Here is a 27,857-nt window from a genome sequence, read left to right as displayed (position 1 = left end):
GCAGCTGAGAGCTCTATCACCTGACCTGAAGGCAGCATCGCAAGCCCTGAGGAGTGAGCAGACCTGACTGGTCATCCAGGGTTTCTGGTTTGGGAAGACCCGGATGTTTTTATCCACCGTCACATTCCCGATGCAGAACTTGATATAGTCCAGCACCATTCCTGTGAATGTCTCCAGCTCCTGGTGTTCAAATAAGTCCCAATCTGTCTGTTTAAAGCAGTCCTGTAGTTTGGAGAGTGCGTTGTCAGGCCAGGTTGTGATAGTCCTTGTGGTGAGCCTGGCTCTGCGTCTGAGGGGGGTGTAGGCTGGGGAGAGCAGGAGGGAAAGATGGTCTGACTGGCTGAGGTGGGGGAGGGGTATGGCTCTGTACGCATGCTTGATGTTGGAGTAAACATGATCCAGAGTGTTCTCCCCTCTAGTAGAACACTTAACATGTTGGTAAAACTTTGGCAGTACAGTCTTCAAGTGGCCTTATTAAAGTCTCCTGCGATTATGTGAACACCGTCAGGGTGGGCCCGCTGCTGTATGTTTATGGTGTTCAGCAGGAGGGAGAGCGTTGTGTTCACACTGGCGTCAGGTGGAATATACACAGCTGTGACAATCACTATAGTTAGCTCTCTCGGTAGAAAAAAAGGCCGGCATCTTACAGACATGTACTCAAGGTCTGGGGAACAGTGTTTATCTATAACTGCTCTGTTGTTACACCAATTATCATGCACGTAAATACAGAGCCCTCCCCCTCTGCTCTTACTGGAGTTCTCATTTCTATCCCAGCGGAGCAGAGTGCGGCCTGCTAGCTGCAAGCTAGCATCGGGTATTTCCGGATGAAGCCAGGTTTCTGTGATAATTAAAACACAGCAGTCCCGAACATAGCGATTTCCAGCGAGTTGTAATTCCAGATCATCCATTTTATGCACCAGGGATCTGGCATTGGAGAGATACAGGCTCGGTAGAGGTGGCTTGTGTGGTTGTTTTCTTAGCCTTAGCATAGCACCGGACCTGCGGCCCCGCTTCTGCTTCCTCTCCCTCCTCTGTCTGCGCCGCCTCCTAGACCCGACAACAATCCACAGAGAGCCCGGCGGTCTCGCTATGTCATCTGGGATGTTATGCGTGAAGAGAAAGTCGCTCAAAACAGATACCTGATGTTGGTCACCGATGGCTAAAAGTGTCTGGCGGGTGTACTGGATGTTTGCAGAACCGATGTTGCACAAACAAGCAAGAAAGAAATACAAAAACAAACAAAAAAAAAGAGCACTGAAAAGGAGAGCCGTAAGCCGCTGCAACCACGCGCGCCACCATCTTGGAACAAAATTATTATAGCATGTTACAAAAAATAAAGAACAAAAAAATCTGAGTCCTCATCTTCAATGTACAAGTCCGAATGCAGTTAATGCACAAGTCCAAGTCTGAGCCATCAGTGCTCAAGTCCAAGTCGAGTCACGAGTCCTTAAAATTAGGGCATGAGTTGGACTCGAGTCTGAGTCCTGGACTCGAGTATGACAAGCCTGCACTGTACCACCATTGAAACAACCTAGATGTCAGATTTTTGTGGACTGTTTTAAAGATTAAGCATACATTAAATAATAGGGGTGTAATGACACACACTAGTCATGATTCAATTCGATTCACAATACTGCCATTTATGATTCAATATGACTTTCAGAAAATTTGAACAAAATTTGAATGAACAATACAAAATGTGCATTTTTGTCTTTAGAAAAGTACATTAATTAAAGGTTGTTATACACAAAAGTACAAACAAAAATGTACTACAGATTCACTATACCTTAAAAATAAATAAATACATTTAGAAACTCTCCCAAAAATGTGTGCCTGACCTGGGGAATTGATTGAAACATAATGAGCTTCGTAACAGAAACAGAGCCCCAAAGATGGCTAAAATGCCCGCTTTCTTGACACCATAGATCACAGAGCTAGTGTTCTTTGAAAGTACTGAGGAACACCATTGTAATGCATTTTGGTCATTGCAATCCAGAGCTATTGGGCTACCTGTCTTGCACAATTGCTGATTTTTCAGGCTCTCCTTAGAAGAGCAGTGTGTGCTTTAAATTTTTTTTTGATTCTTTGGGCAGATTTGGGTTTCTAGTGTTTAAACAGTGCAATTCTATGAGATGCACAATTCATATCACACATTTTGGCATCACGATGCATCATGCCACAATGTACTGTTACACCCCTATTAAATAATATGGACACTTAAAAATAACTGTCATGCCAGTCTTACTGTAACAAATCATGAGCTAAATCTCATCTTCCTTATCTCAAAAAAGTGCTATTACTATATATTCAACAAAAGACCAAAAAAAAAAAAAAGAACACTGTACAATATTTTAGATATTTTAGGCACTCTGCTCTGTTCTAGGCTCTTAATACACTGATTATATGATTAAAGAGGGAACGTTGCTGTACCTTGCATAGCTTTGTACTGCAGTGGTGTGATGTGATCAAATCCTGGTGCTGGAACATCCCAGTATTTATATGCCTTTTTCTTTCTTGCTCTTCTTGGAGAACGACTGAACAAGACAAAAAGTGTTGGCCAACATCTGACAAGTGACAGAATCTGATTCATACATTCTCCAGCCTCCAAGACTAAACAAACATTTCACTGTTCACCTGCCAACTGAATGACAAAAAAAGAAACAAAATGAAAAATAGAATTGATTTTTCATGATAGTGCAATGACATTGCTGCAATCTGTGATACATCTAGCAACAGTTATGCTACACTGATGTTATTTTTGGCCTGAAATACTGCTTCCTATGATGCAAGTACAATGTATGTTATAATATTATTGGATCTTATATTCCAAACATGCTTTAAAATTAACTGAAAAGACAATTAAATCATGACCTGAATTCGACAATTAATCATCAGCTAAATCGTGTAATCATGCAAGGTCAAGTCACTACCCCTGCATTCCATTCTATGGAAGGACAGTCATCCAAAATTCTCTATTTTTTGCTCATTTCAAATCAGCAGCACATCTCCATCCCAGCAAAGGCAAGATCATAATTCAGTTCACATTGGGACAAACATGTCATACTGATTGCTCCTACTGAGGAATATTTTTTGCATTGTTTTTTGTAAAATGTAATAGTATCATAAACTGTGGTAAAAGATCAAGTATTTATTGTGATATTACATTTAGTATTATTAATCAATATTAAATTTTGGCTAGTCAAATTGCTTATACCAGCAATACAAAAAAAAAAAGAAAGTTATTAGATGTATGAAATAATGATTAACAAGCAATATATTGTGCCAGCACTTTTTTCACCAATATAGTTCTTAGGTAAACACAGCAGAGAGGAAACTATCAGCATTACAAGTTTCCCTGATCTGATCCAAGGTGTTAAATATTAAAGGAAGCATGCTGAGTTTTTTTGTCTGTTTGTTTGTGTTTGTTTGTTTTTTAAATAATACATGTCGATGTGACTTGGGGACGTACTGGGCCTTCCCAGTCTGTAATCACCATAGAAAAAACAACAGGCAGAGAGAAAAGGCATGTTACATGAATGCATGCTTCTTCCATTGAATCTCCTCTCATTTTTTATGGTACTACCCCATTAACATACGATCACCCATAGCAAGCTCAGTCAAGAAGCTGGAGCTGTGCCAACTCCGTTGGAGTGGACTGCCAGTCTGTAAGTAAAATGTTTACTATTTAAAAAAAAAAACCTCAAGCATTAAACGCTGCACTGGATATTGTAATAGAGCTGTCCTTTTGGACTGAACCTTAGTTTGCTTGCCTGACCAGTCAAAACCCTTAAGTAACATTAGCCTGTCAGTAACTTTAACATTCTTTCCATGAGACTAAATCTAGATAAAACATGTAGTTTGACATACAGTGGTACTTGAAAGTTTGTGAAACCTTTAGAATTTTCTACATTTCTGTATAAATATGACCTAAAACATCATCAGATTTTCACACAAGTCCTAAAAGTAGATAAAGAGAACCCAGTTAAACAAATGAGACAAAAAAAATTATACTTGGTCATTTATTTATTGAGGAAAATGATCCAATATTACATATCTATGAGTGGCAAAAGTATGTGAACCTCTCGGATTAGCAGTTAATTTAAAGGTGAAATTAGAGTCAGGTGTTTTCAAATCAATGGGATGACAATCAGGTGTGAGTGGGCACCTTGTTTTATTTAAAGAACAGGGATCTATCAAAGTCTGAGCTTCACAAAAAAATCTGAGGATCTCAGAAAAAGCGTTGATGCTCATCAGGCTGGAAAAGGTTACAAAACCATCTCTAAAGAGTTTGGACTCCACCAATCCACAGTCAGACCGACTGATTTTATTCAATATTTTGCTTGGAAGCGCAAATTGTAGATCATTTGATCTACAATTTGCGCTTCCAAGCAAAATATTGAATAAAATCAGGTCTTGTTTATAATCTTGTACAGGCACCTGTGCTTATGATCTCTGGAGCTGCTTCGGCGATCACAGCTTTTGCGTTTCTCTTGGCTGTGATGTTTCTCACCACGATCTGGTGAGCCGCTCCGGCTCCTTTTCCTGTGCCTCTCCTTCTCTCTCTCTGTATTTGGAGGGAAGAGGGAAATGAGTCAATATCACTAATTAATTTACTTTTTTTTTTTAAAGATAGGAGACTGTTATTTCAATTGGGAGGGCTTACCCTGACAATCACAAAACATCTGCAACAACCACACAAAGCCATTTCCAATGCAGTCATCATCATGACAATTAAACATCCTAAAAACATGCCATTATCAATGGTCATTTGAGCCAATATTGAGGTACAGTGCCACTAAAAACTTTGTGAACCCTTTGCAACTTTCTGTATTTCTGAATAAATTTAACCTGAAATGTGATCAGACCTAAAGTCCTAAAATGAGATCAAGAGAACACAATTACACAAATGATACAAAAACATTGTTTTTACATTTATTTTTTGAGAAAAATTATGTAACATTAAATATCTTTGTCAGAAAAAGTACCAAAGAAAGAATCTTCGCTTTCAGTAACTGGTGACCCCCTTGAGCTTCAATAACTTCAACCACACATATCCAGTAACTGGTGATCAATCCTGGAGGAATTTTGGCCCAGTCCTCCTTAGAAAACTACTTTAGCTCAGTGATGATGTTGGGCGTCCTTGCATGAACTGCTCTTTTTAGGTCTTTCCATAACATTTCTATTGGGCTAAGTTTTCCAAAATGTTAAATTCTCCTAGTTTAATAATTTCTTTGTAGACTTACTTGTGTGTCTTTGGTCATTGTCTTGTTGCATGATCCATTTATGGTTAAACTTCAGTTCATAGTCAAATACACAGACATTCTCTTGTAGAATTTGCTGGTTTCAATCCCCTATTCATAGGCCCATTAATAATGGCACGCCATCCTGGAATTGAGGCAGCAAAGCAGGCCCAAACCATTACACTTCCAGCACCATGCTTCACAGTTGGGATGAGGTTCTTATGTTGGAATGCAGAGTTTTGCTTTTCCAAACATAACACTTCATTTAAACCAAAAAGGTCTATTTTGGATCAATCGGTCCACAGAACATTCTTCAAATAGGCTTCTGGCTTATCCATGTGGTTGTGAGCAAACTTCAGATGGGCAGTAGTGTTTTTTGAGGGTAGTGGCTTCCTCCTTGCTATCCTGCCATGCTCACCATTCTTGTGCAGTGTGTAGATGTTTGCCTGATGCTGGACTCATGAACACGGACATTATTCAATGCAAGACTGGCTTATATGTCCTTAGATGTTACTTTGGGATTATTTGTGATTTCCTGTAATATTTTGCCATGGCCTTGGAGGGATTTTTGCTGGAGAATCACTCCTTAGGTGATTAACAGTGGTCATGAATTTCTTCCATTTTTTAAAATATTATCTGGGTAATAATTTATTACCAGTGTATCTCTGGGATTTTATTCCCATCCAAATGCATGATGTATGATGCAGTGTATCTCTGGGATTTTATTCCCATCCAAATGCATGATGCATGCATGCATGCATCAATGCATGTCCTGTGTCTGGAAAGATTATGCCATCTCGTATCTAGTACAGTATATAAGACTTGCATAAAATACCCCAGGTAATATCCATCCATCCATCCATCCATCCATCCATTATCCGTAACTGCTTATCCTGTGCAGGGTCACAGGCAAGCTGGAGCCTATCCCAGCTGACTATGTGTATCATATTTCTTCATCTTTCAGGCTGAAGAAAACCTTTTTTTTTTTGCAAAATATACATCTTATTGGACCACGCATGAAATGTCTGCAGTGTGACAGATTTACTATTAAGATATTTTCTGTCAAATTTATCAAGCTCATGATGTCAAATTTGCATTTAATATCTAGTTTATAATGGATTTCTCATCTACAAAGTGTTTAGATGGGAAAAAACCAAACATGTTCACAATATAACTTCCTAATACTACTGAGGTATGATTCAAAATGGTATGTCAAAATGACAAAAATCTCCGTAGTGTCCATAGGCCCCCCTATGTACACAATGCTGAGAGACATACAATGAGCTCAGTATAACTATGAAGGGTCTTTAGTAACAACACAATATGTCTATATGGTACTTGGAATGTCTTGCTGAATTATAAAATGCAGGACAATTAACTTACTTGTGGTGTCCATAGCCCACCTGTGGTGTCTGTAGGCCCCATGTTATCATAAAGAGTCAATTACATAAAAAGCTATAGGCAACTTATTGAAGTAATTAGGAAAAATCATTCATTCATTTTTCTCTGTATGTGACACAGAAACAAATACTTTTTTCATGATATTTGGAAGATTTAATTACAGTTCAAAACACCACATGCCAAGAATTCTGATCTTGCTAAAGTTAAAACAAAGTATTGGGATAGCATTACTTTGAAAAATTGTAGACCTGAATACTGTTAGTTAATCAGAACATGAAAAGCATGCATCACATGTACAAAGTAATATGGCAAAACAGTGTCCATAGGCCTCTGATAGTACCGTAACTTGAATATATGTAACTTTTTTGCTGTTGAAGATTAGCGAGAAATTTGACAGGTTAGACATAATTTGTGGCAATATACCATAGGTTTCTGCTAGAAAGGACATGGTCAATTTTTGGCTCTCGGTCACTACGTTTACATGCACATAGAGAGAATCGAATTTCTGCCATTGCTCGACTGAAATCGAAGTTCAAAATGCCATGTATACACCTTAATTCGGCTGAAATTGAACCGAACTTGATTTCTCGGAATTGAGCTACACGACCTAGTTTATGCGATTTCTGCCGAGCTACTTTGTGCATGTATACCCTATCGAGCTAGTTGTCGAGCTACTTCCGGAAGTGACGAGTGACGAGACCACAAGCGGGAAACACAACAGCCTCGGTTGGCATGACAACAGTAGTAGCGAGCAGCAGAAGAGGTCAGGAGGAACAAACGAAGAAGAGAAAATGGCGATGTAGAGCTCTCTGAAGTGTGGGTGGAGCACAGAGGACGGCAGGACAAAGCTTCTGGTACTAATAGGCTTTTTATTGTCAGATTTTTCAGTTTAACAGCCTACTTTTATTCTTGAGAGAAAAACACACTGTGTTCTAGTCCCGGGATGAGCTGTCCCCTCTGCTCTCCCTCCTTAAATAGGGCGCGGTTACTGGGAAGACACACAAACACAGGTTAATTACCGTCAGGTGTAGTGATTCTGCTACTCACCTTCCCTGGCTCCACCCTCCTGTCACAGACCGGCGCTTGACCACGTCCCCACTGCCACAGGCAAGCAGAAACGTGCACTTCTGGAGCAATGAGGAGACAGAGTTCATGCTCATTCAGCTTAAGGAGTTGAATATATTAAAATTCATGGACGGGAGAAAAACGCGCAATGGAGAACACGGAACTGATAACTTTGTTTACACTCTTGAATAGCTCTTCTTCATGACGACAACCGGAAGTGTACCAACACGATGGGGCGTGTTGCGCCACCTGTGGCTTGGGTGCACAATGCACCTCACACAATAGCCCGATTTCAGTTGTGTGCATGTACGATTGGATTTCTCTGGCACCCTGCTGGGACCTTCAGCTCGATTACCGACAGCAGCTCGATTTGTATGTGCATGTAAACGTAGTCACTGAGACACATTTGGTACACATTAGTGATTTTCTGCTGACAGAAAGACCCCTGTCAGCCACTGGGCTTGAACCCAGGACCTTCTTGCTATGAGGCAATAGTGCACTACACCACCATGCTGCCCCCCAGGTAATATGTTCATCTGAACGGACATGTTGGGAGGGAATGAATGAATGAATGAAGTTTCACACTCTCTTGTCAGTATGCAGACCAATAAGTGTTGTCTTTTTTCACTGGTCTCCTCCTGAAACCAAATCAAAATCAAGTACTGAGAGTATGAAAAGCTGAAATATATATGACATTTAAAAAGACTTGGCAAAGACTTATGGGCTTCAGATAAGACTAAAATTCCAGGGATGTAATTACACCACCACACCTTCCCATATAAAAGTACCCCGAACCCAATAGGGCTGAAGGGAAACGACTCTGCTGTAGTGTTTTATATAACCTACATGCCTATTTTGGTCACGTGACTCACTAACAAGCGCAACTCGAGCTTAAACCTAACAATCGGTTATAATAAAGGCCAAAACAGTTAAAGTTTGGATTAAAGATATGAGGTGAACATAGTGAGCATTGAAATTTTTGGTTATGGACCATATTTACATCGTCAAGACAGTTGTATGTGTGTGATTTATACTAATAACATGAGAATTCCTCTAGTCCAAGCGTCTCCTGGCAACATTACTCTGCACACACACGTCCGGGAAACAAACCCACAGATGACATCTGAGCTTTGAGGTACATGGGTGTTTATTATATTTGTACTTGAACGCTAAATAAGAATTAGCCATTTAAAACATTTCTGACCTAACCCAGTTTAACGAAGGAATCAGCGGAGTAACGTCTTGCCACAGACTATCGGATTCCCACGGCTACATCCCAAACAGCTCTGTCCTGCGCATATCGTGCACTACACAGTGAACAGACGCCATCATTTCGTATACACTATAGACTACCTGTAGGCTGCAGGCAGCCAATTGAGACACACCCGGTTTGCGTTTAGTTACAGTGTGATAGTCAACTACCTAGCGAAGATGATAATGGGAACATTATCGGTTTAAGTATCGATGACAACTTGCATTATTGAGGTAATAGCAACACCGGAGTATATTCTGAAACGACGGTATTAAATACAAGTTACAGACATTAAATATCACAAGGAAAACATATTACCTTGCCGGTTTTCGCTCAGCTGTTTCTCGAACTCTTCAAAATCGGACATTTTGTCCGCGGTACCGGTCACTGGAGGACACTTCTGTAACTCCAGCAGGAAAAACTGCAGTTATATGGGGAATGTGAAGATGATGATGGATTAAAGCGGAATGAGCTTCACAGTGGCGTGGAGGTAGTTGTACAGGGTCCAGGCTTTGCTCTATAGCGCCCCACGCGGTGATATTACCCTGCACAGAGCACACACTGGTACAGTTAACCTTGGTGGTGTTGTTATTCAGGGTTAAATGTAGGGTTTATTTGAAGAAAAGATGCAAATAAGACCTTCATCACTATACACTGTTATACACTACATCCAGTCTTCTGATCTAGAAGATGAGACAACTCTCCGGGGGGTGTAGTGCAGGGGTTCTCAACCTTTTCTGCTTCGAGGCCCACCTATTCATACTTGTAACAAGTTGGGGCCCATTAAAAAAGATCCCCAGTTATTTTGGCTCATCTATTTTATTAGAATCTAATAATCTATTGTAGAGTGTATTAATGGAATACAGCATCACTCCCTGTTACAGATGGGAGCCCTATGTATCGATCTTTGTGTAATATTGTTGAAGTAGATGAAGCACTTAAAAAAAATAAAAGTGCAGCTTTTAGAATTCGCATATGAATTCTAATTCTAATTCTTCTAATTCTAATTCTAACCTTGCCACATATTATTCATCATTTTAATCATGAAATAAACTACTTATATGAAATTACAAATTCAAATGAAATTATTTATACCTTTTTGTAATTCACATCTATATGAATCTTTGGCCGCTACAATCCGGCCGCTACAACTTCTTTCTGTGTGGAGTCTGCATGTTCTCCCCGTGTCCATGTGGGTTTCCTCCGGGTGCTCCGGTTTCCCCCACAGTCCAAAGACATGCAGGTTAGGATAATTGGTGACTCTAAATTGACCATAGGTATGAATGTGAGTGTGAATGGTTGTCTGTGTCTATTGCCGCTTTTCCACTACAAACGCGGCTGAGTTGGGCTGAGCCGTGCCGTGCTGAGTTGGGCTGAGTTGAGCTGAGTGGGGCTGTTGGAGTTGCATTTCGACTACAACCGTGCTGAACCGTGCTGGCTGGAAGTGGGTGGACACATTGGGTAGAGTTAGCGAAAGTGGGTGGACGTCACGTGATGTCGTTAGGTGGCGCAAACAGTGACATCAGTGACCTTTTAAGCTGTAGTCTCACGACCCGGATTGTAGCGGCCAAAGATTCATATAGATGTGAATTACAAAAAGGTATAAATAATTTCATTTGAATTTGTAATTTCATATAAGTAGTTTATTAAAATGATTCATAATCATTTTTTTCTGATTCTTAACAGAATGGAATGCTTATAGAGTATTTGGAATCCTATTGCAATAAATATAATTAGACCAGAATTAAATTCCTAGCATATAAAACAATTACATGCTTGAAATATTCAGATTTTTCTATTCCATTCAGATTTTTTTTTTTGTAGGTTGTTATAAATATCTACCACATACAATATCAGTAGACATTTTAGAACAGGATAAAGCGGCTAGAGATAATGAGATGTAAATTTAAAATCGGGCGGTACGGCGGTGTAGTGGTTAGCGCTGTCGCCTCACAGCAAGAAGGTCCAGGTTCAAGCCCTGTGGCCAGCGAGGGCCTTTCTGTGTGGAGTCTGCATGTTCTCCCCGTGTCCATGTGGGTTTCCTCCGGGTGCTCCGGTTTCCCCCACAGTCCAAAGACATGCAGGTTAGGATAATTGGTGACTCTAAATTGACCATAGGTATGAATGTGAGTGTGAATGGTTGTCTGTGTCTATTGCCGCTTTTCCACTACAAACGCGGCTGAGTTGGGCTGAGCCGTGCCGTGCTGAGTTGGGCTGAGTTGAGCTGAGTGGGGCTGTTGGAGTTGCATTTCGACTACAACCGTGCTGAACCGTGCTGGCTGGAAGTGGGTGGACACATTGGGTAGAGTTAGCGAAAGTGGGTGGACGTCACGTGATGTCGTTAGGTGGCGCAAACAGTGACATCAGTGACCTTTTAAGCTGTAGTCTCACGACCCGGATTGTAGCGGCCAAAGATTCATATAGATGTGAATTACAAAAAGGTATAAATAATTTCATTTGAATTTGTAATTTCATATAAGTAGTTTATTTCATGATTAAAATGATGAATAATATGTGGCAAGGTTAGAATTAGAATTAGAAGAATTAGAATTAGAATTCATATGCGAAGAATTAGAATTCCATAAGAACGGTCTCGCGCTTCTCATTGTAGATCTCGAGGAGCCATGGAAGCGAAGTTTTTCTTACCTGACTCTCTGCATCTTAGAACCTTTGTAATTGTTAAACCGAGGATTAAAGTTCAACTTTCAAGACGTTTCAAGTGGATTTATTACCAGGCACATGGACATTGAGAGTGGAAACAGTTACTTTGGGTCAGAGACTTCGTCAGTGTAAGCTATAGCACTTTTCTCAAGGTCTCACTACGAACAAGCCTCTATATTAGTAAGAAAAACTTGCTTGACATTGGATTACAAAACGCTGGAGAGGTTCGCTGAAACTGGAAAGAAGATTCATCGAGGGATTTACCGAGAGACTTCTGAACTAGCACGATCACGCGCTACACTCGTGGCTGGTGATTGACAAGTGGACGTGGTTGCAACGTGACTGTCGCAAGTGGAATCGGAACAAAAAAACGGACCGACGTTCAAAGCAACCATCTCATCTCATCTCATTATCTCTAGCCACTTTATCCTTCTACAGGGTCACAGGCAAGCTGGAGCCTATCCCAGCTGACTACGGGCGAAAGGCGGGGTACACCCTGGACAAGTCGCCAGATCATCACAGGGCTGACACATAGACACAGACTCAAAGCAACCATGACGGATGAAAAAGAAAAGACGGTAAGCCCTCTGGGGGAAAAACGTCTGGGTAAACCAACACAAGTGTCATTGGAAAATAGTCTGCAGACAAGAATCAGCTCCAGAAGAGCAAAGCTAAGAAAACTGACTGAGAAAAGAAACGAACTGATTGCTTTAATGGAGGATGATGCAAACGTGGAAATTATAACAAAGGAATTGTTAACCAAGTATGAAGAGCTGATAGGAGAATTCAGTAAGATAAATGCTGATGTCAAAGACCTGTACAGTCAACTTGGATACATAGAGAATATGAATGCAGATCAAAGTGAGTGGTTTCAGCCAAGATATGATAAGCAATGCAATTTTGTGCAAGAAGTTAGTTCATGGATACAAGATGCAATGCTTCGCATAGAAGAGTCTGAAAGAGTGAACTATGAGGTAAATCCTGAAGATAGTGCTTCAGTTACATCCAGAAAGAGTAAAAAGGCCAAGTCTGTCTCTTCTGCCTCTGTAGTATCATCAGTTCACGCTGAGCGCTTAAAGGAACAGTCCACCGTACTTCCATAATGAAATATGCTCTTATCTGAATTGAGACGAGCTGCTCCGTACCTCCCCGAGCTTTGCGCGACCTCCCAGTCAGTCAGACGCAGTCAGACGCGCTGTCACTCCTGTTAGCAATGTAGCTAGGCTCAGCATGGCCAATGGTATTTTTTGGGGCTGTAGTTAGATGCGACCAAACTCTTCCACGTTTTTCCTGTTTACATAGGTTTATATGACCAGTGACATGAAACAAGTTCAGTTACACAAATTGAAACGTAGCGATTTTCTATGCTATGGAAAGTCCGCACTATAATGACAGGCGTACTAACACCTTCTGCGCGCTTCGGCAGCGCATTGATATCTGAGCTCCGTATCAATGCACTGCCGAAGCGCGCAGAAGGTGTTAGTACGCCTGTCATTATAGTGCGGACTTTCCATAGCATAGAAAATCGCTACGTTTCAATTTGTGTAACTGAACTTGTTTCATGTCACTGGTCATATAAACCTATGTAAACAGGAAAAACGTGGAAGAGTTTGGTCGCATCTAACTACAGCCCCAAAAAAATACCATTGGCCATGCTGAGCCTAGCTACATTGCTAACAGGAGTGACAGCGCGTCTGACTGCGTCTGACTGACTGGGAGGTCGCGCAAAGCTCGGAGAGGTACGGAGCAGCTCGTCTCAATTCAGATAAGAGCATATTTCATTATGGAAGTACGGTGGACTGTTCCTTTAAAAGCTGAAATGGATAAAGCTGCTTTGTTAACCAAGACAGCTACATTGAAACAGAAAAGGGCTTTGGAGAAGCATGAGCTACGGCTCAAGGAGCAGGAGCTACAGCTCAAAGCTGAAAAGGAAAAACAAAAAAGGGATTTGGAGGCGCATGAGCTACGGCTCAAGGAGCAGGAGCTACAACTCAAAGCTGAAAAGGAAGAGTTGGAGTTACAAGCAGAGCTCGCTGTATCAGATGCAAGATTAGCTGTGTTAAGAAAATATGAAGGCTCAGATGTGTCAAGCGGCTCTAAAGGCAGTAGAGTGGATCCACTGACAGCTACTCAGAGACAACATGTCAGCCACAATAGGAGCGATGGGGCTAGTAATGTATCTCAGCATAGCCATAGTGGTGGAATAGCTGTCAATGCAGCGCCTGTTGCACGACAAGTGCCTGTTACTTCAAAAGGCAATTCTGCAAACACAGATAACCTGGTTTCTGTCATGCAACGCCAAAACGAGATAACTGAGAGTCTAATAAAGCAACAAAAGCTATCTACATTGCCATCGCCGAATATTCCAGTTTTTAAAGGAGATCCAATGGAATACCGTCTCTTCATGAGAGCTTTCGAGCATCGCATAGAAAGCAAGACTGAAAACAGCAAAGATCGGCTTTACTATTTGGAACAGCACACAAGTGGTCAGCCTAATGACTTAGTGTGCAGCTGTTTTCATATGGACCCTGAACAGGGTTACCCTGAAGCCAAGAAATTATTAAAGGAGCGCTTTGGTGACAAATATAAGATCTCAATGGCATACCTGGACAAGGCTTTAAATTGGCCTACTATCAAGTCGGACGACGCTAAGGCACTTGAAGCATACGCTCTGTTTCTGATCAACTGTAACAACGCAATGTCGGATCTAGAGTACTTGGATGAGATGGAGAATGCTGCGAACATGCGCACAGTCATCTCCAAGCTCCCATACAGGCTGAGGGAGAAATTCAGGAGTGTTGCCATTGACATTCAGAAGAAAGATCGGCGAACAAGGTTCCAAGACGTGGTGTCATTTGTAACCAAACAGGCTGAAATGGCAGCACACCCTGTGTTTGGTGAAATCTCAGGTCAAACAAAGCGCCAACCTGAAAAATCAACTGGCAAGAAAACCATCATAACACTAGCTACTGAAGCTAAAGAGCAGAAAGTAGTGAAAGATGTTGCTGGTGCCGAGAACAAGAAAGCTAAAGAGAAGAAACCAAACATGAACATGGCTTTTGTGAAACCGTGCATCTTCTGTCAGGGAGATCATACCATGGAACAGTGCAAGAAACTTCAAAAAAAAGCTGCACAAAGAAAAATTGGAATTCCTTAAGAGTAAAGGACTCTGCTACAGCTGTCTTATAGGAGGACACATGAGCAGTACCTGTGAAGAAAAGAAGAGCTGTGAGATGTGTTCAGCTAAACACCCTACACTGTTACACATAAAGCAGAAACCTAAAGACATACCAAAAGAAGACACTTCAAGGGAGGAACCAAAAAAGGAGTCTTTACAGGAAGAACAAACTGTGGTCAGTGGATTCGTGGATGCAGGGGAAACTTGCTCTCAGATGGGGGCCGGGGGTGCAGGAACCATCCTCGCCATCGTTCCGGTGAGAGTGAAGGCAAAGAAAGGTAACAAGGTGCTGACTTGTTATGCGTTCCTGGACCCAGGGAGCAACGCCTCCTTTTGCACTAACAAGCTAGCCAATTACCTTAACCTGCAAGGAAAAAATGTGAACATCCTACTTACCACTATGGGAGACCAAAAGACCGTCTCGTGCAAGGTGTTGCCAGACCTAGAAGTCAGCAGTCTGGAGGGGGATGACTTTGTCGAGCTCACTGGTGTGTTTACGCAAAGGGCCATACCTGCTAGTCAGGAGAATATCCCAACCCAAGAGGACGTGGATAGGTGGCCACACTTACGAGGTGTACGAATTCCATTGATCAAGGTGGATATCGATCTTCTAATTGGGACTGATGTTGCAAAAGCTTTAGAGCCAGAAGTAATCCGCAGCGTGAAAGATGGGCCGTATGCAGTACGTACAGTCTTGGGATGGACAGTGAACGGGCCGCTGCATGAGAACATCGGAAGCTGGTCAAAGGACGGATACCCACAGATCCAAATGAATCGGATATCGGTGGCTCGACTTGAAGAATTGTGGACCCAGCAATTCAAGTATGATTTTCCCGAGAATGCTCAAAGAGAGCAGCTTGAGATGTCGAAGGAAGATCAACTGTTTATGGACAGAGTCACCACATCCACAAAACTGGTCGACGGTCACTACTCTATCGGATTGCCATTGAAGAACAAAGATGTGAAAATGCCTAACAATAGAGCAATGACAGAGCAACGAGCGCTCAACATGAAAAAGAAGCTTCAGAGAAATCAGACGTTCTGAGAGGAATATGTCAGCTTCATGAACCTGGTCATAACCAAGGGATATGCCGTCAAAGTCCCAGATGAAGAGTTTAACAGGAGTAATGGAAAGGTGTGGTTTATTCCGCATCATGCCATCTACCACCCCAAGAAGCATAAACTTCGAGTGGTATTCGACTGCGGCGCTTCATATCAGGGAACCACACTCAATGAGCAACTACTGCAAGGGCCTGACATGACAAGCAGTCTGGTTGGAGTCTTAACATGATTTTGTCAGGAGCCAATCGCAGTCATGGCAGATGTAGAGTCCATGTTCCACCAGGTCAAGGTCCCATCTGAAGACGCTGACCTTCTCAGGTTTTTATGGTGGCCTGACGGGGACATCTCAAAGGAGCTGCAGGAGTACAGAATGGAGGTACACTTGTTCGGAGCCACCTCCTCACCCAGCTGCGCGAACTATGCACTGAGAAGGTGTGCCAAGGACAACAGGAGTACTTTTGATGCAGCAGCTGTGGAGACAGTGTTGAACAATTTTTACGTCAATGATTGTCTAAAATCGGTTAACTCAGAACAGGAAGCGATCAAGCTACTCCATGACTTGACAGCCATCTGTCAAACAGGAGGCTTTAGACTGACAAAATGGACGACCAACAGTCGAAACGTGTTGTTAACCATTCCGCTTGAGGACCGAGCAACAGAAGTCAAAGATCTTGATCTCGACCAGGACTCACTCGCCATCAAGAGAGCCTTGGGAGTACAATGGTGCATCCGGTCAGATCAGTTCAAGTTTCAGGTGAACATCGAGCAGAAGCCTCTCACCAGGAGAGGAATCTTGTCTACAATGAGCTCTGTCTATGATCCGCTAGGAATGTTGTCACCAGTCATACTACCTGCTAGAAACATCCTGCAAGAATTGTGTAGGCTAAGAACAGCCTGGGATGACACTGTGCCAGAACACCTTGCACAACAATGGACCAAGTGGACCGAAGAACCCCAACAGCTCACTGGCTTTGGAGTAACTCGATGCTTTAAGCCACCTGAATTTGGCAAAACTTCGTTGACGAATCAGCCCCCAGAGGATCATGGCTGATGGGAAGAATCGTGAAGACTGTGGAGGACGAACATGGAGTCGTCCGCAAGGTTCGAGTCAAGACAAAGACGAACGAACTTGAGCAGCCAATCACCAAACTCTGCCTGCTTCAAGAAGCAGAATGAAAAGGACTGTTAAGTACATTAAATGTTGTAATTGTTTCTAGGATAGAAAGCAATTAGGGGCCGGGTATGTAGCGGCCAAAGTAGAATTCATATAGATGTGAATTACAAAAAGGTATAAATAATTTCATTTGAATTTGTAATTTCATATAAGTAGTTTATTTCATGATTAAAATGATGAATAATATGTGGCAAGGTTAGAATTAGAAGAATTAGAATTCATATGCGAAGAATTAGAATTCCATAGGAATGGTCTCGCGCTTCTCATTGTAGATCTCGAGGAGCCGTGGAAGCGAACAGTTTTTCTTACCTGACTCTCTGCATCTTAGAACCTTTGTAATTGTTAAACCGAGGATTAAAGTTCAACTTTCAAGACGTTTCAAGTGGATTTATTACCAGGCACATGGACATTGAGAGTGGAAACAGTTACTTTGGGTCAGAGACTTCGTCAGTGTAAGCTATAGCACTTTTCTCAAGGTCTCACTATGAACAAGCCTCTATACCAGGGGTGGCCAACCAGTTGGAGACCAAGAGCCACATTTTTTACTGTATTACCGCAAAGAGCCACATCATACACATGGGCACACGAAGATCACCCATCTCTTCCTCTCTCTCTCTCTCTCTCTCTCTCTCTCACACACACACACACACACACCTCTGCTCAGCCAGATTAATAGTAAATGTCACACACCAACATATTTACTCCTACAGCACTAAGACCACAGGCTGAGGCTAGTCATTTTTAACAATGAACATTGTGTGCACTTACTATGCATGCTGCTTAGTGGGACTCATGGCATTACCAAAAAAAAAGCCACACCATACACATGACCGCACATGAACGCCCCCCCCCCCTCGCTCTCTCTCTCTCTCTCTCTCTCTCTCACAGACACACACGCTCACGCACCTCTGCTCAGCCAGATTAATAGTAAATGTCACACGCCAACATGAGAGAAATTTACTCCTTCAGTCAGTACTAATACCACAGGCCAGTCATTTACAGCAATCAATATTGTGTGCACTTACTATGCATGTTGCTTAGTGGGACTTCTGACATTCCTTGCCTTGAACAATCCTCTTCAAATCTGGCTTGTATTCCGTCGTTGCCACTCGAAGCAGTTCTTTCACATGGGTGTCAGTCAGAACAGAACGATGCTTTGACTTCACATGTTTCATGGTAGAGAACACAGACTCGCAGACGTATGTTGACCCAAACATTGACAGTATCTTAAGCGCAGCCCGTTTCACATTTGGGTATTTTTCCAATGGCGCACTTTTCCAAAACTCAATGGTGCCTTCCCTCAAAACAGGTTTCAGTTGGTCTTCCTCACGAAGATCGATCATCTCCAACTCAGCCGCAGCCTCATCTGTGACAAGCAGGGCTTTCAAACAGTCCATCTCCGCATTGAACGGGTCGACGAGGAACGTAACCTGTGGCCTTTTCAGTTGTATATCACGGAACTGGGTTACAAAGCTTTCGTGCAGGTTTTCAATTAGTGTTGCATATCTGGCTCCTTGCTTATTCAGGGAGGCGGGAAGCTTTGAAATGAGCTAATGACAACTGACATATAAGGCAGAATAGCTTGCCATTACGTTCAACAAAAAAGTATAAACTCTCCCACTCTGTTAAAAATGTCCTATGTTCGTCTTCATATTTTCGTTTTGCTGTGCATTTTTTCATTGCCATTTTGAGAGGCTACTTGACACAAGATACACCTTGCCCAAAAACTTAGCGATTATCTCACGCACATGCGCATTTGACATGACCTGAAAATACCGTAATATACCCAAGCAAAGCGAAGATGCATTTGACGAAAATACCATACTGAACTTAAGCAAAGCGCACACGCACATAAAAAAAAAAACCACAAACACAAACTTCGATATGAACGTAAGAGCCGCATGCGGCTCGCGAGCCGCGGGTTGGCCACCCAAGCTCTATATGGATAGTAAACAATAAACATGGAGGACATGGAGTCGTTAGTGTTGCTGGTCTTGGTGCTGTGACTTGTTGTCACCGACAACGCCAACAGATACTGGCAAGAGTGTATAGATGAGGTGAGGCGCATAAGGCTTCAGAAATTCTTGTAATTCTTCTTCTTCCGGGTTTACAGTGTTTACAGATCCCAGCGTGCTCGCGGGGCGTGTGTGGGCATGTGAGGACACTCCTCACCAATCAGTGCACAGGGGAGTGTCTCCTCACGCCCCTAGCCCCACTCGGCTCGGTTTGGCTCACTTCAGCCCCACTCCAAAACCGTGCGAGTTTTGGGTGCTGAGTAAGGCTGAAGCAAGCCCAGTCGCACCGCTCTGAGGTAGTCGAAACGCGAGCCGTGTTGGGCTGAAGTGAGCTGAAAAAGGGTAGTGGAAAAGTGCCATATGTGTCAGCCCTGTGATGACCTGGCGACTTGTTCAGGGTGTACCCCGCCTTTTGCCCGTAGTTAGCTGGGATAGGCTCCAGCTTGCCCGCGACCCTGTAGAACAGGATAAAGCGGCTAGAGATAATGACATTTAAAATCTCAATTAAAAAAAAAAAAAAAAAATCACTTGTTTGAAAATACTGAAGCTTCACCAATCTGAATCTAACTGCAACAAATTAGTTTTTGCAACAAATTAGCATTGTTTGAAATAGAAATCATTTAGAAATCAAAAATTTTAAATAAAAACTGTTTTGTTAATACCACATACTGATTATTTTTTATAAATAATCATCTGGATGTTGATAATTCTGGAACAGTGTCGATAACTGTGGACAAACATGTCGATAATTGTGGAATACTGCTATGTGATCTAATATGCTAAGTAATTGGGAATCAACTAATTTTTTTTTCCAGTGGAAGTTTGAGTAATTATTCATGCACAGTTTACATACTGAAAGTCTTGAATTTCTTGAGAAAGTTGAGAAAATAAGAGGAGATAATGAAAGGGGGAAAAAAGTCAGGATGTACTTTTTTGGGGGCAAATTTGATCAGCTATGATGGTTTAACACATAAGCCAAATACACGCGATGTGAGTGGTAAGATGGTGGCCAGATGGCTTCACTCGGACGAGCCTATGAGCTCTCCAGATTTTATATAGAGCACATTCTCCCTTTCACACTGTCTGTCGTTCTCACCGGACGAGACCAGGTTCTGCTTATTGCATCCTGGGACTTGGGGCTACACATGAGGACGAGTAGCATGTATTGTTATTATTTTCCTTCTTCTGTTTTGTTATTTTACCTCAGGGACTGGGTCCAACCTGTGGACCTGAGGTCCCTTGAGGGACTGGAGTTAAATGGAAAGCGCTCTCCTCAGGATATGAGCTGATCCTAGTAAGACAATCTTCTGGATTTCTTGAAATGTCATTACTTCTGGCAATTTTGGTGATGTATTTATCCATACCCTTTTTCACAAGCCCTTGGGCTCCTATTACAACTGGCAAAGTCTCAGTTGCCATCCCCCACATCCGATTTATCTCTGTCTCCAGGTCTTTATATTTTGACAGCTTTTTGGTGACTTTTGTAGAGGTCTTTTGATCTGATGGTAGTGCCATACCATATAAATTATTAAACATTTATTTTCTTTCTTGTCTTTGATGATAATATCACAAGATATTACCACACAGATTTAATACTTGATTTAATACTTGTCATTTTTAGGGCATACCTAACAACATGTGTTTTCTTTCTCTCTCTCTCTTCCCCCCCCATCTGTCCCTCCGAGTTACATGTTGGTCCTGGGATTGAGATGCTGGCCTCTTCTGCCCCTCGGACCTGCTTGATCCATCCTGGTGCCCTGTGTCTGGTCGGAGTTTTATCGCACCGCTCCTGTGAAGGACGGCCCCATGAGGACAGTTGAGGGTTATACCTGGAGGATGCTCTGGACTCTTACAGTAATGCTTTTATGGCTGAGGACTACAGTTGTCTTGCTAACTTTAGGACTGCAGTTATCATGAACAGTTTTGCACTCAAGTTTCCATCAATGAAGAGTTATAACATCAACGAAACTGTCCTCATGTTAAAACTGTTAATATTATAGTCAGGCTGTCTGTTGTTGCCCAAATGAGGATGGGTTCCCTTTTGAGTCTGGTTCCTCTCGAGGTTTCTTCCTCATGTCGTCTGAGGGAGTTTTTCCTTGCCACCGTCGCCACAGGCTTGCTCATTGGGGATAGATTAGGGATAAATTAGCTCATGTTTTAAGTCGTTCAAATTCTGTAAAGCTGCTTTGCGACAATGTTTATTGTTAAAAGCGCTATACAAATAAACTTGACTTGAATATCAGGTCTATTTGCTTTGATTTCATGATCAGTGTGGATGGGCATATCCCAGAGGATGGTGACATCTTCCTTATCTATGACAGTTTTTGTCTGATGTTCATACCACTTATCAGGTGTTTCAATTCCATACTTTTTGCATATCAAATTTGAGGCTTTTGATTAATTCCTCGCTCTGCACTGTAACTTTTATTCTTGTATTTGATGTCTTATTCTATTTTAGCTTTTTTCTATTCTCTTACTATTTTTAATTGTACTTGAATGTCCGTTTATAATCAAGTCAAGTCAAGTTTATTTATTAACAATAAACATTGTCGCGGGCGGCACGGTGGTGTAGTGGTTAGCGCTGTCGCCTCACAGCAAAAAGGTCCTGGGTTCGAGCCCCGGGTCCGGCGAGGGCCTTTCTGTGTGGAGTTTGCATGTTCTCCCCGTGTCCGCGTGGGTTTCCTCCGGGTGCTCCGGTTTCCCCCACAGTCCAAAGACATGCAGGTTAGGTTAACTGGTGACTCTAAAATTGACCGTAGGTGTGAATGTGAGTGTGAATGGTTGTCTGTGTCTATGTGTCAGCCCTGTGATGACCTGGCGACTTGTCCAGGGTGTACCCCGCCTTTCGCCCGTAGTCAGCTGGGATAGGCTCCAGCTTGCCTGCAACCCTGTAGAAGGATAAAGCGGCTAGAGATAATGAGATGAGATGAGATGAGATGAGATGAGATGAGATGAAACATTGTCGCAAAGCAGCTTTACAGAATTTGAATGACCCAAAACATGAGCCAATTCCATCCCTAATCTATCCCCAATGAGCAAGTCTGTGGCGACGGTGGCAAGGAAAAACTCTCTCAGATGATATGAGGAAGAAACCTCGAGAGGAACCAGACTCAAAAGAGAACCCATCCTCATTTGGGCAACAACAGACAACATGACTATAACATTAACAGTTTTAACATAAAGTCAGTTTCGTTGATGTTATAAACTCTTCATTGATGGAAACTTGAGTGCAAAACTGTTCATGACAACTGTAGTCCTCAGCCATTAAAGCATTACTGTAAGTGTCCAGAGCATCCTCCAGGTGTGACTTTCAACTGTCCATATGGGGCAGTCCTCCACAGGAGCGATGCGATGAGACTCCAACCAGACACAGGGCACCAGATATAATGTGTTTCTTTCTCCGTCCATTCACCCCAACACACTTTTTTTCTTTCAACACGACCACACTGCATGATGGTACATGTTGCTTAGTTAGTGACCATCAGTTGTACACTACTTTTCGCGATGCATTGTGGAATACTATGAGTCCACTATATAGGGTGTAATAATTCTCACTATTCAGACAGCACTACAAAATGGCAAACTCACTGTATATTCGAATGATTTCGGACACAGGGCTGGGAATTTTATGGTAATGAGCTATGACGCGGTTCGACAGCAACCAATCGGAATTTAGAAGTGCTCCACTCTAAAGAATGCTAGAGAACACACTTGTGAACATTTTGGTTCCGTTCAAATCGTTCCTAAGCAGCCTACCATGGAGGAGATATTGATAATTGCAGTGGTGGGTTTTCTCTTTATTTATGATGTGTCCCTGTTTGCATACAGGGAAACAAACAAACAAACAAACAAATAAATAAAAACAAAGCATGGACCAAGGTGTCATTAACAGTAGGGTTTTTTTTTTTCAAATGAGTTGGTAAAGTGAATAATATATTTTGTGAAAATAGGAGGGAAATTGTTTGCTAACTAGCATAGCATGCAAGAGTGTTGGCTGTTTACTTACATGTGACCTGAATAATGCTGTCGAATGGGAGGCATTACGAGACAAGAGGTGCATGTTGGAGATGTTAAAATAAACGTTGTCATGGTATTTTTAACAAATTATTTCATTATTTTAGTTATTTAAATTATTGTATTATTTAAACCAGGGTTTCCCAAAGTGTGGTGCGGGTGCGCAAGATAAAAAAATGTAATGGCGATTTTTAACTCTTCTTCTATGCCGTAACGGTTCTGCAGTAGTTTGTGGCTTCATTCATTCATTCGCGATGCTCAACTGGTTGAAATCGGCAAAACTAAATGCGCCACCACAAATCAGGGATGAAGGAGGAGAAACCCCAACAGATAGGGAGGAATCGGGGGCAATTGGTGAGGAGGAGAGAAGAGAGGGAGACGGGATTGCAGCGAATGTGGGAGAAGAAATGCGGAGTGCAGGCAAAGAGATGGAGGAAAGGAGATCGCAGCAGGGTAAACGACGTGAAGATGAAAACCAGACAGGGGAAAAAAAGGAGGAAATACGATGACAATTATCTGGGTCTGGGCTTCACTTGGATCGGCGACACACACTGTCCCAAACCACAGTGTGTAGTGTGTGGTGAAGTGCTAGCGAACAGCTGCCTGAAGCCCTCTTATCTGCGTCGCCACCTTCACACAAAGCATAAACCACTAAGTCAAAAACCACTTACATTTTTCAGAAATAAATTGGAGGAGTTAAAAACAGCCAAAAACAAATAGAGTTTCATTCATGTGGCTCTACAAAAGATGCATTAAGAGCGTCATATTTGGTCGGCTACAAAATAGCGAAGAAAGGGCTGCCTCACACACTTCCTGAAGACGTGTGTTTGGACATCGCCAAAGATATGGTGGGGTGCGTGATTGGCGAGAGAGAAGCAAAAAAATTAGATCTCATTCCAGTGTCAAATAACACTGTGTCAAGGCGCATTGATGCAATGTCTGAAGACATCCTGGCCACTTTGGTCAGCCGTGTGAGACAAAATGAATTTTACTCCCTGCAAATTGACGAGTCTACAGATGTGGCAAATCTGGCCAATCTTCTGGTCTATGTCCGTTACATTTTTGAAGGAACGGTGCAAGAGGATTTTTTGTTCTGCTGGCCCCTTGCTACCCGAACCACAGGCGAAGACATTTTCAATTTCATTGACCTTTTCATGAGAACTCACGAGATTGACTGGGCAAACTGCGTGGACATTTGCACTGACGGAGCCAAAGCAATGACAGGGAAGCACACAGGGCTTATGGCCCATATCAAGAAGGTGTGTCCATCCGTTCACTGGCTACACTGCAGTGTTCATCGGGAGGCCCTGGCAGCCAAGAACATGCTGGCGGATCTACTGGCTGTCCTGAATGATGCAGTGAAGCTGGTGAACTTCATAAAAGCTCGCCCGCTTAATTCAAGGCTGTTCACACTGCTATGCAACGAGATGGGCAGCGAACACAAATCCTTGCTGCTGCATACAGAAGTCCACTGGTTGTCCCGCGGCAAAGTGTTAACAAGGCTCTTTGAGCTCCGACATGAGCTTCAGGTGTTTTTCGAGGACAACCCCTTTCCTTTGGCTTCAAGACTGCATGACGAAGACTTTCTGAAGAGGCTCGCCTACCTGGCGGACATCTTTTCTGCTCTGAATGAATTGAATCTTAGTCTTCAGGGAGTCAATGTTACCGTCTTCAACACACAAGACAAGGTCGACGCTATGATTAAGAAGTTACAGTTCTGGGCGAGCTGTGTGAGTGGGAACACTCTCCTGTGTTTTCCTACGCTTCACAAGTTCTTGGGGGAAAATGACGTGGGCCTGGGCGAACACGTGAAAAACCTGATAATTGAACACCTCAACCATCTCGCCGAGCAGCTACGGAAATACTTCCCACCTATGGATGCATCTCAAGCTTGGATTCGCAACCCCTTTGAAGTTTCCCTCCCTGTCCCGCAGCTGATGTTTCACCAGCAGGAACAGCTGATCGAACTGTCAACAGATGGAGCGCTACAGTTGCAGTTCAAGCGAAAGGCACTTGTGGATTTCTGGACTGCGTCGATGCCGTCGTGGTAAAACAGGCCTTGAGAGTTTTGATGCCCTTCGCAACAACTTATCTGTGCGAAGCTGGGTTCTCCGCTTTGGCAGCAATTAAAACTAAACATCGGCAAAGACTGGGAGATGTTGAGAAAGATTTGAGGCTGAGACTGTCTTCAGTTACCCCAAACATCGGAGAGCTCTGTGCCAAGATGCAGGCTCATCCGTCGCATTAATATTGGTATGTATTTGGCCAAATGGCATTGATCTTGCTAAAAATATATACTGCTACTGAAAATAGGACCTATATAGCCTACTGACCCACCCTCTGTCTGTCTGTCTCTCTCTCTCTCGCTGCAGACTGAGCCGCCAGCGCTGCACTTCACAATCAGATGGATCCTCTTCTTTATCTGTTCTTGATATGCTCCTTAATTGTTGTATCTCTTTAAAATGCATATGTTCATAATTATCATTGCTATTTTTACTGTTATTATATGATTAAAGATGCTGCCTTTATAAGAAAGCGTGTGTTTTTTGAAACTGGGGAACTGGGGGTGCGTCAACCTGGTTGGAGTATAGAAGGGGGTGCATGGCCAAAAAAGTTTGGGAACCGCTGTAAAACAAGACTTCTATCGATATCTGCAGCTGCGGCACTACGTTGATACGAAGCTGAAAAATGTAACAAAACCAAACATGTTTACAAAAGCCTATAATTCAGAAACTATTGATAGAACTATTTCATGCTTGTATAAGGGACTGTCGAATTTGAAACCACATTCAACTTTATATATTAAAATAAAATGGGAGAAGGAAGGAGGCATAACTATATCTGCGGAAGAATGGACAACAATATGGAAGTATCAATGGATGTGTACCAGCTCACAGAAGTGGAGGGAATTTTTCTGGAAAAGCCTGATTAGGTACTTTATTACGCCTTCTCAGAAGTCTCACTATGATAATAACTCCCCTGTCTGTTGGAGGAACTGTGGAAATTAAAGTGCAAACCATTACCATGTTTTCTGGGACTGCCCGGTCATGAAGGACGATTGGAGAGAGATACACAATGCCCTGCAGGATATCTTCAAATGTGAAATACCCCTCGAGAGTAAGACTATGTTTTTCGGACACATACCTGAGGAATGGCTGAAAAAAGATGCATTTAATAAATATCTTGCTGGTGGCCTGTAAAAAGAGTATTACCAGGAAATGGTTATCACAGGAGAGCCCAACTTTAAATATATGGATGGACATTACAATGGACATTTATAAAATGGAGAAAAAGATAACAGCTTTTGTTAATCACAAATTGGAGAAATTCGCTTCACACTGGGAAAACTGGGTCAAATATGTCACACCCCAAAGGCCTGATTTTATCTTCACAAACCCGTGACTGTGCTGTATAAAAAGGATCACTCCCTACTTGTACATAGGGGTTTTTTCCTCTTCTTCTTCCTGTTTGTTTCTCTTTTCATTCTTCAGATACAAAACAAAAATGCTATTTTGGCATTTGGGGCAGACAACAGATGCAAGATGTATGAACATATGATGTACCAGATGTGAATGTCTGATTCTGAATGTCAATAAAAAATAAATTACAAAAAAAAAGATACATGTTTGGAACACTGTAGAAATAAATACATAATATGCTCTGTTTTGGACTATTAATATTGGGTATTTTCTTGGCTTGGATATGTATTAACCTGATGGTATGTCTTGTTACAAGGCTCATGGATAAGTCATATCAATGAGCCTTGTAACAAGACATATGGCCTATAACCATGCTATATCGCTGAAGGTACACTGAAGAATAAAGTAATTGTGATGAACGTTATCTTGCATAAATCAGTGGATGTGTTTATTTTCATATAATCAAGAGGGGAGAATGTGGAATTATTTGAGTTTACTTTCCCTTATGCTTGAAATCTGTTTCATTCTCCTTATGCTGATTATTATTTGTGAGTGTATTCTGTACCCAGGTGTACTCACTTGATGAGATGAGTGGATCAAACGTATGTAAAGAGATAAATAAGTGGAATATGACATGTGAAGACCCTTGTATCATACAAGGAGTTAAAGGAATAATCCGGAGTGATGTGCTTTTCTAGGCTATTTTCGCATTATTGGGAGTGCATACGTTGAGTTGCTACCACAATCACATCAATCGGATGTGTTTTGAGACAGTTCATTTTTTGCGATTTCAACCGGAAAGCGCTAACACGGCAGTGCGAGGGGCATGTCTTTTTGCCGATACAAAACGCTGGTTTTAAAACCATTGTAAAGCTCAAAACAACATGACAATTCTGTGGAACTGAGTAGAGGGTTCCTACAAACAAAACGAAGTGTCCCTAGCTCTGCAAGTGCACGGACAGAGTGTGTAAAAGAGTAAATACAAAGCCAGTACCTTACCTGAAGTTGTTCTCCTCCAGACGCCATCTTCAGGGGAAAGTCCGTAAATGCCGAGTGCAGAGCCCATCCCGCTGGAAATGCACAACATACCACATTTGTGTTTTTATATATATCATCATCTCATTATCTCTAGCCGATTTGTCCTTCTACAGGGTCACAGGCAAGCTGGAGCTTATCCCAGCTGACTACAGGCGAAAGGCGGGGTACACCCTGGACAAGTCGCCAGGTCATCACAGGGCATATGCCTACTTCATTTTCCAGTATACTCTTCATTTTTATTGTACTTTCCTTTCTCCGTTTTTTTTCTTTTTCTCACTTTTTTTCGGAAGAACGCAGAGACCGGAAGTTTTCTTTTTTTTCCCCCTCCTCCTGCGTAA

The 27,857-nt window shown here is 42.2% G+C and overlaps 1 protein-coding gene across 1 annotated transcript in view; it reads right to left on the bottom strand.

The window, feature by feature from the left end:
• Positions 1-27,550, bottom strand: part of LOC132868526 (splicing factor U2AF 65 kDa subunit-like) — a 117,085-nt gene extending 89,535 nt beyond the window's left edge. Inside the window, exons 1-4 of the mRNA XM_060901472.1 lie at positions 27,481-27,550; positions 9,277-9,503; positions 4,438-4,564; positions 2,431-2,534 (exon numbers count right to left, since the gene is read on the bottom strand). Of these exons, the coding sequence (XP_060757455.1) occupies positions 2,431-2,534; positions 4,438-4,564; positions 9,277-9,325 (280 nt within the window). The 5' untranslated portion in view covers positions 9,326-9,503; positions 27,481-27,550. The remainder of the gene's footprint in view (positions 1-2,430; positions 2,535-4,437; positions 4,565-9,276; positions 9,504-27,480) is intronic.
• Between the last annotated feature and the right edge of the window lie 307 nt (positions 27,551-27,857).

Source organism: Neoarius graeffei, chromosome 20 (assembly GCF_027579695.1).
Source record: "Neoarius graeffei isolate fNeoGra1 chromosome 20, fNeoGra1.pri, whole genome shotgun sequence".
Taxonomy (NCBI): domain Eukaryota; kingdom Metazoa; phylum Chordata; class Actinopteri; order Siluriformes; family Ariidae; genus Neoarius; species Neoarius graeffei.
This window is presented reverse-complemented; position numbering and strand designations above follow the sequence as displayed.